General features: G+C 34.5%; 1 protein-coding gene across 4 annotated transcripts in view; it reads right to left on the bottom strand.

The window, feature by feature from the left end:
- BRWD3 (bromodomain and WD repeat domain containing 3) overlaps positions 1-19,246 on the bottom strand; it is a 216,972-nt gene that overhangs the window by 14,560 nt on the left and 183,166 nt on the right. For 3 of the 4 annotated variants that reach the window (XM_059156492.1, XM_059156494.1, XM_059156495.1), the window contains 7 exons: positions 18,252-18,308; positions 16,900-17,040; positions 15,932-16,003; positions 14,141-14,293; positions 13,001-13,164; positions 12,559-12,656; positions 11,847-12,005 (listed from right to left, as the gene is read on the bottom strand). In XM_059156492.1, coding sequence (XP_059012475.1) covers positions 11,847-12,005; positions 12,559-12,656; positions 13,001-13,164; positions 14,141-14,293; positions 15,932-16,003; positions 16,900-17,040; positions 18,252-18,308 — 844 coding nt within the window. The remainder of the gene's footprint in view (positions 1-11,846; positions 12,006-12,558; positions 12,657-13,000; positions 13,165-14,140; positions 14,294-15,931; positions 16,004-16,899; positions 17,041-18,251; positions 18,309-19,246) is intronic. The other variant, XM_059156493.1, reaches the window with a different exon arrangement.

Genomic DNA, 19,246 nt, shown 5'->3' on the forward strand with positions numbered 1-19,246 from the left:
ACTCAACACCCAAAAAACAAATAATCCAATTTAAAACTGGACAGAAAAAAATAAATAAAACTGGACAGGAGACATGAATAGATATTTTCCAAAGCAGATATACAGATGGCCAATGGACACATGAAAAGATGTTCAACATCACTCATTATCAGGGAAATACAAATCAAAACTATAATATCACCGCACATCTGTCAGAATGGCTTAAAGCCAACCAGAGAGGAAACAACACATGTTTGTGAGGATGTGAAGAAAGGGGAATCTTCTTACACCACTGGGTAGGAATGGTAACTGAGGCACCCACTATGGGAGATAGTATGGAAGTTCCTCAAAAAGTTAAAAAACACAACTACCCTATGATCCAGCAATTGCACTACTAGGTATTTACTCAGAGAATACCAAAATACTAATTCAAATACATGCCCTCCCATGTTTATACCAATATTATCTACAATAGCCAAATTATGGAAAGAGCCCAGATGTCCATTGACAAATGAATGAATAAAGATGTAGTATACACAAACAATAGAATATTACTCATGCAATGGCATAAATGGAGCTAAAGAGTATTTTGCTAAGTGAAATAAGTCAAAGAAAAATAAATACCATATAATTTCACTCATATGTGGACTCGAAGAAAGCAAACAAATGAGCACAGGGAAAAATAAAAAAAGAGCAAGAGAAGCAACCTAAGAAAAATAATTTTTTTAAAGATTTTATTTATTTATTTGACAGACAGAGATCACAAGTAGGCAGACAGAGAGAGGGGAGGAAGCAGGCTCCCTGTGGAGCAGAGAGCCCAATGCAGGGCTCAATCCCACGACCCTGGGATCATGACCTGAGCCGAAGGCAGAGGCTTTAACCCACTAAGCCACCCAGGTGCCCCAAGAAAAAGAATTTTAACTGTTCAGAACAAACTAATGGTTATCAGAGGAGAGGTTGGTGGGTGGTAGGTTAAATAGGTCATGGGGATTAAGGAGTGCACTTGTGTTGAGAACCAACTATTGTATGGAAGCATTGAACTGCTGTATTGTATACTTGAAACTAATATAAAACATTGTATGTTAACTAACTAGACTTTAAATAAAAACTTTGAAAAGTTATATATGCTAAAGTCCTATGCCCCAATGTGTCTGTATTTGGATTATATTCTATAAGGAAGTCATTAAAATTAAATGAAGTCTTAAGTGTAGGTGTTAAAGTCCTAGAATTGTTGTCCTTAAAAGAAAAGGAAGAGAGCAGAGCTCACTCTCTCTTCCTGTCTGTGGATATACAATGAAAAAGTCATGTGATGACACATCAAGAAGGCAGCCATCAGCAAGCTAGTAACAGAGTCCTGACCAGATACTCAGCTGGCACCTTGATCTTAGACTTTGAGCCTCCAGAACTGTGAGGAAATAAATGTTTGTTGTACGTATATGAAAAAGTGCAAATCAAAACTTCAATGAGGTATCACCTCTCACCTAACAGAACTGTTAAATTCAGTAACACAAGAAACAACAGGTGTTGGCAAGGATATAGAGTAAGAGGAACACTCTTACACTGTTTTTAGGAATGCAAACTGGTGCAGCCACTCTGAAAAATAGCAGGGAAGTTCCTCAAAAAGTTAAAAATAGAACTACCCTATGATCCAGCCATTGCACTACCAGGTATTTATCCAAAGAATACCAAAATATTAATTCAAAGGGATATATGCACTCTTACATTTATTGCAGCACTATTTACAACAGCCAAATTATGAAAAGAGCCCAATTGTCCATTGATACATGAATGGATAAAGAAGGTGCTGTGTGTGTGTGTGTGCGCACGTGCGTGTAATGGAATATTCATCAGCCATAAAAAGTGAAATCTTGCATCTACCATGACATGGATAGAGCTAGAGGGTATAATGATATACAAAACAAGTCAGTCAAACATAGAGACCATATAATTTCACTCACATGTGGGATGTAAGAAACAGAATAAATGAGCAAAGGAAAAAAGAGATTAAAAAAAAAAAACAGGGGACATTTTTAACTATGGAGAACAAACTGATGGTTACCAGAGGGTGAAGGATGGGTGAGATAGGTGAAGGGGATTAAAGAGCACACTTATCATGATGAGCACTGAGTAATGTATAGAATTCTTGAATCACTATATTATATACCAAAAACTAATATAACATTGTATGTTAACTATACTGGAATTAAAATAGAAAACTTCATATAAAAGAGAGAAAAAAAAGACAAGAGGAGAGATGAGTTTGGGAAGATGATGGAGTAGGAGGACCCTGAGCTCACCCTGTCCCATGTTTTCAGTAGATTATCATCCATGTCCAAGTCAATAAATGGGAGAGTGATCCAAAGATGGGAAGAACAAACTCCACAACTAAATACAGAGAAGAAGCTGCATCCGAAAGGTGAGGAATATCATAAATGTGGGGGAAGCTGCTAGAGGAGAGAGCTATGTGAGTAGAGATGGCAGAGAAATGGGCCCTCACACCAAGGAGCTCACATAGGGAAGACTGCTCCCCCTAATGTTTGGCTTTGAAAACCACAGGGGCTGAATTCTTGTGTTTGTTTAACCACTGGGGCTTGGGAGCCTGGAGCTTTAACACTGGACAACTTTGGAGGGTGAGTGATACCTGGCTAGCTGCCCTTAAAGAGATAGCAGCCTGTGCCAGAAGGCAACATAAAAATGGCAGTTTACATAACCGTGGGGTCAAAAAGGAGACCTGTTCATACCGATTTTGGAGCATGTTGGGGGACTTCTCCAAAGACAAGAGAGCTGGCAGGTGCTGTTTTCCTCCCCTGCTCTCTAGCATAAACAATGGGCCATGTGCACGAGGTGGAGCTGCACAGATACTTGCTACCTAACCCACTAGCAGTGCACCAAGCTCACAAGTTCTCCTGAGGATTTGCCCACTCCAAGGCTGCTGGCCTGGACCCTTGACTAAGGGTAAATTTTGTTAATGTTGTGGGGACCTACACAGCCACCAGGTGCACAGCTGCCAAAGCACACCATGTCCAGCTGCCAAGCTCTGCCCTGTTGCCTGGCCATCCTGAGACACAGACATTGTGACACACCTAGCCACCCTGATGCATGGACCCAGCTGCTGTAGCACCTCAGGATTTTGACTTAAAACTAAAAATTAGTAGCCCAGCACAAATTCTGCTAACAATCCTGCCATGCCCCTACTTCCCTGGTGGGCTATCCCCCAGAGCTGGCCTGCCTGGTCCCACTAATACCACAGAGAGCAGACACAGTCCAGAAAAAGCAGAGAGTCAGTTCAGATGACTGCATTGAAAGGGAAAGTGACTCGGACACAACAGCAAGGCATAAACAACACACAAAGGATACTCTCATGAAGGGACAGGTTCTGGTGAACAGGAGACTCTGCACTGAAGGTGCCCTTCTTCATAAAGTCACTACTTTTAAGAGCAAAAGACACAGATGACTTTCCTAATTCATAGACACAAAGAGAGGCACACAAAATGAAGATAAAGAGAAATTTATCCCAAATGAAAGAAGAGGACTAGGCCATGGCCAGAGACTGAAGTGAACTCTAAGTAACATGCCTGATAGAGAATTTAAAGAAACCATCATAAGGATCCTCACAGGACTTGAGAAAAAGTGAAAGACAGAATTGAGAACCTTAACACAGAGATAAGGAAGAACATAGCAGAGATAAAGGGTACGATAAACAAAATGAGAAACACTCTTGATGGAATGAAGAGAACAACAGAAGAAGCAGAGGAACAAATGAGTAACCTAGAAGACACAATGACGTAAAGTATTAAAGCCGAACCAAAGACAGAGAAAAGAATACGCAAAATGAGGATAGATATAAGGAACTCACTGACTCATCCCCAACAAGACCAACAAAAGCAGATCTATACTAAGACATATTGTAATTAAATTGGCAAAATACAGTGATAAAGAGAAATTTTTTAAGTCATCAAGACAAGATAGTAACATAGAAGGGAAACCCCCTAAGACTAGCAGGAGATTTTTCAACAGAAGGGAGTGGAATGACTATTCAGAGTGTAGAACGGAAAAAATCTACAGCCAAGAGTACTCTATCTAGCAAGGGTATCATTCAGAAAAGAAGAAGAGGTAGAGTCTCCCTTTCAAGAACTAAAGGAGTTTATAACCATTAAACCAGCCCTACAAGAAATATTTAAGGGGACCCTGAGTCCCCTTAATAAGGGAGAGACCAAAAGTTACAATATAAAGGTAGGAAACATTAAAGCACTAAAGATGAATATTTCTCTGAAAACATCAGGAAAGGAACTCACAAGATAAAAGGATATAAAACAACATGTATTTAAAGCATGGGGAGAGGAGTAAAGAATGAGTTCAACCTTAAGGATTACCAACTTAATATACACTCCTATATATACAAGAGGTTACATATAAATGTACTGGTAACTATATATTAAAAACCTCTAATAAATATGCAAAGAATAAAGAGAAATATATCACTAAAAAATCAGCAAAACATGAAAGAGAAAATTCAAAAAAGGATCAGAGAAAATCTTCAGAAAACTACAAAACAAGTCATAAAATGTTACTAAATACATACCTATCTATAATTACTCTGAATGTAAATGGACTAAAAAATGTTAAAATCAAAATATACAGGGTAACAGAAAGGATTAAAAAAATGAGATCCATCTATAAGGTACCTATGATGAGATTCATTTTATGTGTTTATTTGCTTATTTATCTATATTTGGGGGGTTATTTCATATTTTATTGGATTGATGTACATTTCACCATTTCTGAGACATAAAGGTAGCATAGGACTAAGAATGTGTAACGGGAAAAGGAGAGAGGACTTCCACAAATTTGACTAAACTAGAAAGGTACATAATTTTTTGGGTTGGAATATAGAGATAAACCTGCTCGAAACTGAAAGGAGGTCCTTGGTTTCTATCAAAAATCTTCTAAAGTCTCTATGAATACAAGGGCCAACTTATGGAAAAGTACCCAAATGGCACAAAAACCCATTAGGCAGGAGAAATGGGCAGGACAGAAGGATATGGGTTGCGGGGGAAGCTGGTCTACAACATGGACGGACAGCTGGGTTGGAGGCCATGGCTCGGGCCCAGGAGCTGGAGGTAGGAGTAAGCTGTGAAGAAGTCTGTAGACAGAGGTTAGTACATTCACCCAAAGCCTGGGCTTCCCAGTCAGTCTCCAGGATGCAGATGCTTTCCTCAAATAAGGGAGATTCATTTTAGACCTAAAGGTACATGCAAACTGAAATTAAAGGGATGGAGAAGTATCTATCATACAAATGTATGTCAAAAGAAAGCCAAAGTAGCAATACTTATAAAGAACAAACTAGCTTTAAAACAAAGACTGTAAGAAGAGACCAAGGACACCAGCTGATGAAGAGTTCAATAAAAATATAAAACAATTGTAAATATTTATACATCTAACATAGGAACACTCAAATATATACAATTAATAACAAACATAAAGCAACTAATTGATGATAATACAACAATAGTAGGGGACTTTAACAGCACATTTACATGAATGAACAGATCCTCTAAACAGAAAATCAATGAGGAAATAATGGCTTCGAATGACATATTGAAACAGATGGATTTAACACATATATTCAGAACATTCTATCCTAAGATAGCAGAATATACATTCTTTTCAGGTGTACATGGAACTATCTCCAGAATAGATGCTGCATTAGGACACAAAAGAAGCCTAAACAAGTTCAAGAAGATCAAAGTCATACCATGCATCTTTTCTGACCATAATGCTGTGAAACTAGAAGTCAACTACAAGAAAAAAATGAGGAAAGACCACAAATATATGGAGGACAAATAGAATGGTACTAAACAATGCATGGTCAACTAGGAAATTAAGAAGAAGTAAAATATATATGGAAACAAATGAAAATGAAAACAGAATGGTCAAAAACTTTTGGAATGCAGCAAAACTGGTCCTAAGAGGGAGGGTAATAATAATATATGCCTACCTCAAGGTGAAAGAAAAATCTTAAACAATGTACCTTTATACCTAAAGGAGCTAGAAAAAGAAAAACAAAACCTATAGCCAGCAGAAAGAGAGAAACAGCAAAGATGAGAGGAAAAATAAATGATACAGAAACTAAAACAATAACAGAATAGATCAATAGAACCAGGAGCTGGTTGTTTGGAAAAAAAAAATCAATAAAATTAATAAATCTATAGTTAGACTTAAGATGAAAAAAGGATAAAGGATTCAAGTAAAATCACAATTAGAGAGGAGAAATAACACCCAATACCACAGAAATACAAACAACCATAAGAGAACACTATGAAAAACTATATAAACCAACAATATACCAACTGAACAACCCTGGAAGAAAAGCATACATGCTTAGAAACATATAAACTATCACAAGTGAAACATGAAGATATAGAAAATCTGGACACACTAAAACCAGCCAAGAAATTGAATCAGAAATCAGAAACAAGGAAGAAACAAAAGTCCAGAGCCAGAAGGCTTCACAGGAGAATCCTACCAAACAGTTAACAAGCGTTAACACTCATTCTCTTCTAACTACTCCAAAAAATAGAAAAGGAAGGAAAATTTCCAACTTCATTCTATGAGGCCAGCTTTACCCTGATACCAAAACTAGATAAAGACACCACTAATAATAGAATTACAAGCCAATACAATACCTTTGGTGAACATAGATGCAAATATCCTCAACAAAATAGTAGCAAACTGAATCCAACAATAAATTAGAAGAATCATTTACCATCATCAGGTGGGTTTTATTTCTGGGTTGCAAAGGTAGTTCAACATTCACAAATTAATGTGATACATGACATCAATAGGAGAAAGGATAAGAACCATGATTATTTTAATAGACACAGAAAAAGCATTTGACAAAGTACAACATCCATTCATGATAAAAACTTTCAATAAAGTAGGTTTCAAGGGAACATACCTCAACTTCATAAAGGCCATATCTGAAAAACCCACAAATAAAATCATCCTTAATATGGCAAAACTAAGAGCTTTTTCTCTAAGGTCAGGAACAAGACAAGGATTGTCCACTCTCACTACTTTTATTCAATATAGTACTGGAAGCCCCAGACAAAGCCATCAGGTAACAAAATGAAATAAAAATTCATCCAAATAATGAATACTGTTATGCTGAAAATAAATAAATTAATTAAAAATTCATCTAAATAGCGAAGGAAGAAATAAAACTTTCACTATTTGTTGACGACATGATACTGTATACAGAAAACTTGAAAGACTCCACACACATACAAAACTGCCAGAACTGATAAACAAATTTAGTAAAGTCACAGGATAAAAACATCAATGTATAGAAATCTGCTTCATTTCTATATATCAATAATGAAGCAGCAGAAAGAAAAATTAAGAAAACAATTTCACTTACAATTACTTAGGAATAAAACTAACCAAAGAGGTGAAAGAGCTTGACTATAAAAACTACAAAATGCTGATGAAAGTAATTGAAGATGACACAAAGAAATGGAAAGACATTCTATGCTCATAGATTGAAAAAATAAGTATTATCAAAAAATCTGTAGTACCCAAAGCAATCTACAGATTTATTGGAATCCCAATCAAAATACCAACAGCCTTTTTTTACAGAACTAGAACAAACAATCCTAAAATTTGTATGACAATGGAAAGACCCCAAATAGCCAAAGAAATCCTGAATAAAAAAAAAAAAAGCAAAGCTGGAGTCATCACAATTAGAGATTTCAAGTTATATTACAAAGCTCTAGTAATCAAAATAGTATGGCACTGGCACAAAAAAAGACAAACAATAATGGAACAGAATAGAAAACCCAGAAATAATCCTACAGCTATATGGTGCTGGAAAGAAAAGTGGAAAGAAATATCCAATAGGAAAAAGACAGTTTCTTCAACAACTGATGTTGGGAAAACTGGATAGCAACATGCAAAAGGGTAAAAGTAGATCCCTTAATTGAAACACACATAAAAATAAAATCAAAATGGATTAAAGACCTAAATGTGAGACCTGAAACCACGAAAGTCCTAGAAGAGAACACAGGCAGTATCCTTTTTGACACTGGTTGTAGCAACTTCTTACTACATATGTCTCCTGAGTGAAGGAAAACAAAAGCAAAAAGAAACTATTAGGACTACATCAAAATAAAAAGCTTCTACACAATAAAGGAAATATATATAAAGAACTTATAAAACTCAACACTCCAAAACAAATAATCTAATTAAGAAATGGGCAGAAGATATGAACGGACATTTCTTCAAGGAAGACATCGAGACATTCAGATGGCCAAAAGACACATGAAAAGATGTTCCTCGTCACTTACTGTGGAGGGAAATGCAAATCAAAACTATAATGAGATACCACATCACACCTGTCAGAATGTCTAAAATCACCAACACAAGAAACACAGGTGTTGGCGAAGTTGAGAGAATGGAACCCTCTTGCACTGCTGATGGGAATGCAATCTGGTATAGTCACTGTGCAAAACATTATGGTCCTCAAAAAGTTACAAATAGAACTACCTTATGATCCAGTAATCACACTACTGGGTATTTACCCAAAGAATAAAATACAAAGACATACATGCACCCCCACATTTACAGCAGCATTATCAACCACAGCCAAGATATGGAAGGAGCCCAAGTATCCACTGAATAAATAAATGGATAAAGAAGATGTGGTACATGTACACAAATGTGCACGCACATGCATGAACACACACACACACAGTGGAATATTATTCAGCCATAAAGAGAATGAAATATTGCCATTTGCAATGACATGGATGGAGCTAGAAAGTAATACATAAATGAAATAAGTCAGAGAAAGACAAATACCATATGACTTCATACACTGAATTTAAGAAACAAAACACATGAGCAAAAAGAAGAAAAGAGAGAGAGACAGATCAAGAAAAAAGAGTGCACTTTTTGTGATGAGTACCAAGTGATGTATGTAACTGCTAAATCACATATTATATACTTGAAACTAATATAACAGTGTATGTTAACTAACTGGATTTATTTAGTTTTTTAAAGATTTTATTTATTTACTTGACAGAGAGAGATCACATGTAGGCAGAGAGGCAGGCAGAGAGAAGGAGGGAGAAGCAGGCTTCCCACTGAGCAGAGAGCCCGATGCGGGGCTCAATCCCAGGACCCTGAGATCATGACCTGAGCAGAAGGCAGAGGCTTAGGCCACTGAGCCACCCAGGTGCCCCTTAACTAACTGGATTTAAAATAACAATTTTTAAGGAAGGTCAGCACCCAATGTGGCTGTGGGCATGATACCACATGTCTATGTCCTACTGTCCTGCTTCTTCCAACCATCATCCATACCCTGTACCAGTACACTTCATTCTTCCCAGTTCTCATGCACTTTGCCACTGAGGGAGGAAATGCAGAGAATGGGAAATGTCTGATATACATGGGCCTATAGTGGTCTTTTTGTACACTCACCTTGTTTTACAGAAATAAATATTACTGGCCAAGTTCTCTTTCTTTGAAAAAAAAAAAAAAGGTAAAAGACAACAATTGTTGGCAAGGATGTGGAGAAAGAGAAAATTAATATAGCCATTATGGAAATATTTATGGGGGTTCTTCAAAAAATTAAAAATATAACTATTATTTGATCTAGTAACCCCACTTCTGGATATATATACAAAGGGACTGAAGTCAGGGTCTTTAAGAGGCATCTGTACTCCCATGTTCACTGCAGCATTAGTCACAGTAGCCAAGATACGGAAATAATCTATATGTCCTTCCATAAATGAATGTAAAAAAATATAATGCACACACTCACACCCCACAGTGGAATATTACTCAGCCTTTAAAAAGAAGGAAATTTTGCAATTTGTGATAATATGTTCAGAGCTGGGAAGGTACTATGCTAAGCAGAATGAGGAAGATGGGGCAAGAGAAATACTGCATGTCACTTACATATATAATCGAAAACAGTCATATTCATAAAAACAGAGAGTAGGATGGTGGTTGCTAGGGGCTGGAGGAAGATGAATTTATTTATCTGACACAGGTCAAAGGGTATAAAAATTCAGTTATTCAGAATGAATAAGTTCTGGGTATCTAAGGTACAGCATGGTGATTACAGTTAACAATACTATACAGTATACTTGAAATTTGCTAAAAGGAGAGATCTTAACTTTTAACACACAGGGTAACTATGTAGAGGTGATGGATCTGTTATAATTAGTTTGTGGTGACCATTTCACAATGTATACATATACCAAGACATCAAGTTATACACTTTAAATATATACATTATTTTATATGTCAGTGGTATCTCAATAAAGTTGCTAAAAGCAAATATCTGCTTTTAAGCCATCCAGTCTGTGGTATCATATTGTAACAGCCCAGACTAAGAAATATAGTAGGCTAGAGACTAAGGTGATAGCAACAGAAACTGTGGACAAAGGATTTAAGTGGTATTAAAAAGTTTTAGAATTCACAAAACTTAGCAACTGACTAGATATGAGGGGTGAAAGAAGTGTCTAAGAACACTGCAAGATTTTAAGTTGGATGACTAGGAAGATGGTAGTGACATTAACTAAAATAGTGAGTGCAGAAATAGAAATAAGTTTGACACAGAAAGATGGATGATAAGCACCCAAGGAAATTATCTTAGGAAGCACATGGAGATAAAACTGGTAGAATAACAAAATGTTAGGGCTACATATGTGAATTTGGAGAGTCATCAGCATAAAGATGATTGACGTAGTTACCAGATAATTTGCAGAAGACCCCCCCCCCCACACAAAAAGCCCAAAACAAACAAATCAAGAAACCTGTGGAAAACTCTGCAAATAGGAGGTAAGTACAGTCAAAGAAAAGAAACAGAAAATACAGAAATGTAAGAAAACAGAGATGTACGATAAGATCAGGAAAGAAGCCTGGCAGGAGAGTTCCTAGGAGCGGTATTTAATAGTATGTAAAGACAGATAAAATCAAGGATATAGAGTCTAAGAACAGAACACTGGTTGGTTACTAAAGAGAATAGGTGATTCTGGAGAGAACAGCTTTTGGAGAGTGGTGGTGTCAGAAGCTAGACAATAAAGGATAAAGGAATTTTTAGATAGAAAGAAAAGAGAAACAAGAAATAAAGGCTATTCTAATAGCTTGACAGTGAAGGGGAGGGGAAAAAGACAAGAAAGTGGCACGAGTAGTCAATGTGTAGCACAATCAGAGAAGATAATAAAGATACAAATTGGGAAAAATAAAGGCACTAAATATTTTAAGTAATCAAATATTTCAATACTTTTCATATACCAATACAAATTATATGTTAAATATAATTAATTTAATATATTAATATAAATTAATATAAATATAATTAATTAAATATAATTAATTTAATAAATTAAAGTCCATTTTTAAGTCATTGATAGTTCAAGAATAATGGATATGCTACTTAATCATTCATTAAAATTTACAAAAAATAAAAATGTTTCATATATTAAACTATATTAATAACAAAGGAAAAAAATTCCAAAATCATCTTTAGATAGGCTTTATATTTTTAAGGGCTATCTCAATTTCAAAAAAGGATTTGGTTTGAAATACCTCTTCATTTAGTTTTTCCTCTTTATTATTTCATATTTTATTTTAAAAGACTAAAATATATTTTGAAGTAGTTATTGAAATCTGCTCATGGCTTGTTCCTGATTGTGGATATGAACCCCTATCTTACTCAAATTTAATACAACATTAAAATTGGCATTAACTATAAGGGAATGCTAATTTTTACTACCTAAACACATCAGCTTTTAAATAATTCATCTGTCACCAAAAGAGAACAGAGAATAAATGCCCTGTCCATATTTATTTCCTACCTTGTTTAATTGGTAAAACTCTATTCCGAAATGATTTGGCTTTCCCTGGGTCATGGCTATTTCCACTTCTGCTATAACCACTGAAGCTCGATGAAGAAAATGGCCCATCCATTTCATCATCCAGTAAATATAATGAAAGGCCTTCAGCAGCATCTGAAACTTACATTTAAAAAGACTGTAATATTAACATATATTAGAATGTTTTCAGGAAAATTAAACAAGCTGTTTTTAAAACTATATCTCACTCAGTTACTTTATACCAACATCAAAAATACAAGCTGTCCGAAGAGGGAAATATGAATATATTGAGAACAAATATTTTATCACATCATTAAGTTTTCAAGCACAGAATGTCAGAAAAACTTGTCCAATAAAACCACCTCCCCAGATGATGAATTTTTAATTTTTATGTTTGCAAATATGTTATAAATGAGTGCTCTGAGATATTATAGAGTTAAAAATTATAGTTAACAGAATTGTAAAACAAAAAGACTTCAAAATTCATCTAGTCTCAATACTTTCATTTTAAAATTAAAACTGAATTCTATGGCCTAATGTCTTACCCAGGGCCACACAGAAGAAATGGGAATAAAGCACAACTTTCTACATCCAAATCCAATGCTTTTCATACTATAAATCATGCTGCCTCTTCTATATGCTTAATATCAGTATTAAACTGAAATACAGAACAGCAAAAACAAAAGATATTTACCGGGAGACGAGAAAGGAGAGCTAGTCCTGGCATAAGACACTGAGGTATTCTGGTCATTTTTAGGCTGCAACTTCATTTGTTTCTGCTTCCCTTTGGGACTATAATTTAAAATATATAAAAATGAACATTTTTTCTACTACCAACATATTATGATAGACAGTATGATACAAATGCTTAAGCTGACTAAAGAAATGCCTTATAATTTAAGTGAAATGCTTCAAACTGGTAATCATTAAAATTAAAAAAAAAATAGCTTTTGGCATAATAAAATCCACATAAACAAAGCTTTGGGTTACCAACTCCATCTTTACACAATAATAAGAGTTCTTAAAAAAATCTTTTTGGTCTTTGGATCTTCTCAAACTATTCAATAAACCTTAAAAAATGAGATAATATATACAAAGTGCCTTAAAACATAAAATCCTACATATGTGTAACATACCTAGGAGCTCTGCTACTAGATAATGAGCTGCTACTGCTTCTTAGACGTTTTCTGTACCGTGGCCGCCTCCTCTTCTGACTCTGCATTCCTGACTTATATTCAGAGATGATATTTTTAATATGACTTTCAAATAAGGCAGATAATCGCAGTGTCATGCTATAGATCTGAAAAGGTAGAAATCAACTACTTTAATTATATAAAATAGAAAGTATAAATATACCTAAGACTAGCATCAGCGTCAATCTTTCAGACAAAATAAATGTGCAATTTCATATACTTGAAAATCTCTTCCTAAAGAATTAAAATATAATTTTAATATAATTATTAAAAAAATCATATCAAATGTTGGGAAGGGTAGAAAAAAGATTCTCATACATTGCCAGTGAATATTTTAACTGGAACAACATTCTAAAATAAAATTTGCATTATATACCAAAAATATTAAAAATATATTGATCCTTTCACTAATAATTTTGCTTCTGGGAATTTATTCTAAATAAATATCAGAGAACTGCACACACAAAATAATTATGTTCAAGGATGTTAAAGATGAAAGCCACAGCATTATTCATGTAAAGATAAAAACTAGAAACCACCTAAATCTCAAGCACTAGGGTACTGTTTAAGTAACATAAAACAACCACAAAGCAGAATACTATGGAGACATTAGAAGTATTCTCAAAGAGTCGTAATGACATGGGAAAATGTTCATAATATATAAGTTGATAAAGGGCTTCAAAATATGAAACTTAGAGTTTCAAATAGTATATAAACATATGTCATACTGTAGGAAGAAAACCAAAAGTGAAAAAAATTATGCCTGCAGAAATTAGTGAAAATTCATTTTATACAAGTTGAAAGTGGGCAAATATATATCTAGTGCACAACTGATTTAAAAGTTAATTAGACACCAGTGATTACAAAAAACAAAAATTATTATTACTACTTTTTTGTTTATAAGATATTTAAGTTCTAACAAAACATAGGGAAAGTATCACACTCCAGTAACCATGTCAGAACTGTAATATACTTCTTTAGAAAGTATAAGCAGTTTTAAAACTAATGAAAGAAAACTACCTGATATACATATATATGTAAATACTTAAGTAATTAATCCACAGAGTATTTTTTTTTGCATACCCTTGACTTTTTATTAGAGGTATAAGTTTTAGAGTTGCTGAATATTTGGCGAACATCTTTATAAAATTCCAGAGGACTACCATAATTTCCTGCTTCCAAAGTTTCTTTCACAGTGCTGAAGTCCATAGGCGTGTCTGTAATATCTGGAAAATCCTACAAGGAAGGATGTGTTATTAAATATACAAGCTGGGTAACAATACTACATAATACAATGGTACTGAGATTTGCATCACCAATACACCATGAAATAAACACACTGCTTTTCAAACTGCCAACTATCTACTCTAATCAAAACCATTCATTTAAACAGAATTCTTTTGGTAGCTCAGGAAAAGAGCAGGGGTCTCTGGGAGAGTCTTAGCCTTCACCCTGAAATTGATAACCATATTCTCTCAAGAGACAGAATAGAAAATGCACAGCCACTGGCTTTATCCCTACAGAATACAAAATTCCATTTTTTACTTAAAGGCTGAAGGAGCCCCCAATTGCCTAGCAAAGTGCCCAATGAAGGTATAAGATGGGTTTATTCACATATAATTAGTTCCATGTCATAAATTAATTACACATTTCCAAGCTATTTCTAGATAGGAGGGCATTCTACCTAAAATGTCATTAGTTGAAGGTCAAAGTCAAACTGGCCATGTCTGTGGCTAGCTCCTATATTTTTGCTTTTTAATGAATATGACACTTGTGCTTCATTGGAGGTCTGTGTCTCATAAATTATGAATTAGTTTGATTTTTATTAGGGAAGGGAGAAGATTCTATTTTAACCTAAATCTGTCAAGTCTTGTTAAGATATGCCTAGGTTTATCATATAGAATGTAATCTAAAAGTCATACTTATATATATCATAACCATCAAGAACTAAACATTTTGGAGTGAAAACCATAGTCAATATTAGATCTCTCATCCCATTTAAATTCATTAAGTAACAATCACCACATTTCTTTCAGAGAAGAAGCCAAAAATCCAGAAGAATGGGCAGAGGAAAAGTGTATTATAAATTACAAATTATAAAAAAAAGTGAAAATATTTTTCCAAGTGTAAGAGACCACAATTGCTCTTAATCTATCTTTAAAAATATTTTTGTCTTAAATCATAACAACAAAAGTATATTCCTACATACATAGCTTAGGAAACAAAGATTTTCATAGAGGAAGTATGTTGGACTTGTAAAATGTAACCAAAACTCAAAAGATCCCATAAGGTGGCTGAATGAAGTCCCAGTGGATATAATCAGCTGCAATACAGACATATTGTGCAATTAATGTTTTCTACTCCACTACAGTAACTTTAGGTCTATAGAAACAATTATGTGTATGCAAATGCCATAAAGAACATACTTGGAAACACATGATGATTTAAAAACCAAAAACACAAGGGTGCTTGGGTGGCTTAGTTGGTTAAGCATTTGATTCTTGGCTTTGGCTCAGGTCATGATCTCAGGGTCTTGAGATCGAGCCCTGTGTCAGGCTCCGCACTCAGCACGGAGTATGCTTCTATCCCTCTCCTTCTGCCCCTTCCCACTGTTTGTGGTCTCTCTCAATCTAAACAAAATTAAAAAATCTTCAAAACAAAATAAAACCTTAAAAGAACCAAAAAAACCCCACAAACAAACAAAACAAAACAAAAACATAAACCACCAAAAAAAATCAAAGACAAAAAAAGTACGAAGAATTGGAAAACAGCTTTACAAATTATAAAAGTTTCATTTACAGTATGGAAATTTTAAAAAGTAGAACAATATAAAAACAACCAGTGCATGTCTTTTAAGAGACAACCTAGGTCTACCTCAGAAAGAGATGGCTCTTGTCTTTCTGCAACAACTGACTCTGAAGATTCTCCCTCTTGTTCTTGATGGCCCTATTAGGGTAAAGAAGGTATATTTTATTTCCAGACTACTACAACGAAATATCAAGTTGGCAAAGCAATAATGATTTAAAGCTTTAAGTAATAAATAGGATTTAGGTTTTTACTGACTAAACTTTAAGATGAAAGAATTCTACATTCACCATTGTCCTCTACTATGAGAAACACAAGACTGATTTATTCTAGTCAAACTCCTTACAAACAAAATGAGCTTCGTTGAACATAATTTTGTTTTTTATTTGAATATTTTTTTCCCAACTAAAACCTGTATATGCAGAAAACATTTATGTTTACTAATTTCAGAGGATGGTCTGATGCATTTCTGAAATACTGCTATAACTTTTCTCTGAAAAAGTTAAGACAGATTTGCTATCTACACTGAACAGTTATTCAACAGATACACTCCTAAAAAAAGAATCCTATAATAGGTCTCATGTTTTTATCTTTGATGAAAAGTAATATGGCATACATTAATTACTCTAAGTGATCCTACTGGATAACACATTAAGTATAAATTAAACAGGCTGACATGTTATGAGGGGTCTCCAGTGAGTAGAAATGTATTAGAAATCAGTAAAATTTATTTAAAAATATCCAAAATGAAAGCAGGAAGGGATTGCAAAGATATTTAGATTCAGATTTGGTTCACAACTATATAATTTACACACAAAGTACATGACTGGAATTTCATTATCATTAATCATACTACCTACTTTCACAATTAAAAGACATATGAAAAAGGAAGGAAGAGGAAGGAAATAGGGAGGTAAGAAGGGATGGAGGAAAGAAGGAAGGAAAAAAAGAGGAAAAGTGGCTTCAAATTATATTTTAGCATGTGTAGTTGTGGGGAAATTACATATTGGCAATTATTTAAACAAGTGTATGTTTACTAGATAAGAAAGATGATCGGCTGGCTGTCGAAATGGCTCTGCATCTTCACGTTCATAAATGAGGCTCAACAGTTCTTTGCATTGTTTTCTCCAAGCATCAGGATTACACCTTAAAGACTGTTTTCTGCCTCGGCATTTGACCTGTAGATTTTAACAGAATTATATATAAAAGCTCTTTTCTTAACTATTCATTGATTTTCTCCTGTGTTCCTATGTTAATAAATCTATGTAACATAGAGGAGCTGCTATTTAAGTTTCTTAATTTAGACATTATTCTGCCTGACAAAAATATATATAATAAAAACTAGACAGTATATGCATGGAAATAGCAAGAATTCTAGTATTCCGAAATTTCATTTTAAGAAAATCTGAACCACAAATAAAACACAGAGGAACATATATTTTTCCTTAATATTTACTGGTAGTTAAGTATACTTAACAATGGCATTATAATTTTCTCAAAACTCAAACAAATATATGTTTATATATTATCTATTTATTAATTGTGTATGAGTATATATATATATCTTTTGTTGTGTATGTGTGTGTATACATATATATATATATATCCATATTATCCATATGCTCTGTGTATCTATATCTATATCTATATATCCTTTGTTGTCATGGTCCATTCTAGCCTTTACCATTTGATGCCTTTTTATAAGATTTCTTTCAGTATTTCAAAGAAAATATTCCTTATATAAAATAAGAATTTGTTTAATTACTATGGAAGGGAAGTGTACAGAACAGAGCTAACATAACAGACCTGAGGCTGTTTATCTTTACCAGGGCTTGCTTATAAGGTTGGCCTTTGGTTGGCATTCTGGATAACTGGCACGTGAACCATTCCTAAATACTAAAGGTGGTTTACTGTGTCTACACTGTTTGTACAATGTGATTTGTATGGGACACTTGCTTTCCTGTACTTTTCCTATGCCTTCTTGCTTTTTGGGAGCCTGGAATCTTGGGATGTACTAGACAGACAGTGTCTATATATAACCAGTTCCAAATAAATTCTTGGGGTGTTAGTCTCTAATCACATATACATTGCTAAATTTTCATTGTACAGGAAGAGTGTGCTCTGTTTGGCCCCTCAAAGAAGGGAGAAAGCAAAAAAAGCCTACACATGGATTCCTCCAGATTCTGCCTATGTTTATTTCCCTGTGATCCAACTGTGCATCCTTTATTATATGTCACTGTAATAAACCTTAGTAATGAATCACAAGTATATATACTGAGTTCTAAGAGTCTTTATAGAAATTTTCCAAACAGGTGGAGTTGGTCTTAGGGATCCCTGACATGGGAAGCCTGAAAATTCTTCTTTTTGGCAGGTTATTTTACTCACTCACCCTTCTCCCAGATGAAGTACCAGGACCATCTGAATCTAAATCAACCAATTCTGTATCCTAAAATTAAAAGGGAAGAGTGAGAAAACATGTTAATTTAAATTCAAAGTCTTACAAATTTGATAAACATTTACAAAGAAATGGCAAATACAATCACAATTAACTCCCTCATTGGAGCAGGCAGCAGGCAGAACGAAGTTTAAAGGAACAATTACTCCAAACTTTGCCTATATGCTAGATACAAACTGAGAAATATATAGGGAGAGAAGGAATAAACAAGGTCTCTTTAAATCAGAATAGGAAATGAAGAAAATAGTATAGTGACTGGTGTCTAAAGTTGTACCTAATATTAATATTTAAAAAAAAAACTTACTCTATATAACATGCTACTTCAATATATTATAATCATGAATTATTCATGATTAATCTTTTACTATGTCAAGAAATACATCTATTTTCTATAGGGAACTATGAATGTATATTAAAACTTAAGATTCAAATGGCAACATTTCGTTTCTTTTGATGGCTGTATAGTATTCCATTGTGTATATATACCACATCTTCTTGATCCATTCATCTGTTGATGGACATCTAGGTTCTTTCCATAGTTTGGCTATTGTGGACATTGCTGCTATAAACATTTGAGTGCGTGTGCCCCTTGCGACAACATGGATGGAACTAGAGCGTATTATGCTTAGTGAAATAAGTCAAGCAGAGAAAGACAACTATCATATGATCTCACTGATATGAGGAAGTGGTGATGCAACATGGGGGCTTAAGTGGGTAGGAGAAGAATAAATGATACAAGATGGGATTGGGAGGGAGACAAACCATAAGTGACTCTTAATCTCACAAAACAAACTGAGGGTTGCTGCGGGGTGGGGGTTTGGGAGAAGGGGGTGGGATTATGGACATGGGGGAGGGTATGTGCTTTGGTGAGTGCTGTGAAGTGTGTAAACCTGTTGACTCACAGACCTGTACCCCTGGGGATAAAAATA

Source organism: Mustela lutreola, chromosome X (assembly GCF_030435805.1).
Source record: "Mustela lutreola isolate mMusLut2 chromosome X, mMusLut2.pri, whole genome shotgun sequence".
Lineage (NCBI taxonomy): Eukaryota > Metazoa > Chordata > Mammalia > Carnivora > Mustelidae > Mustela > Mustela lutreola.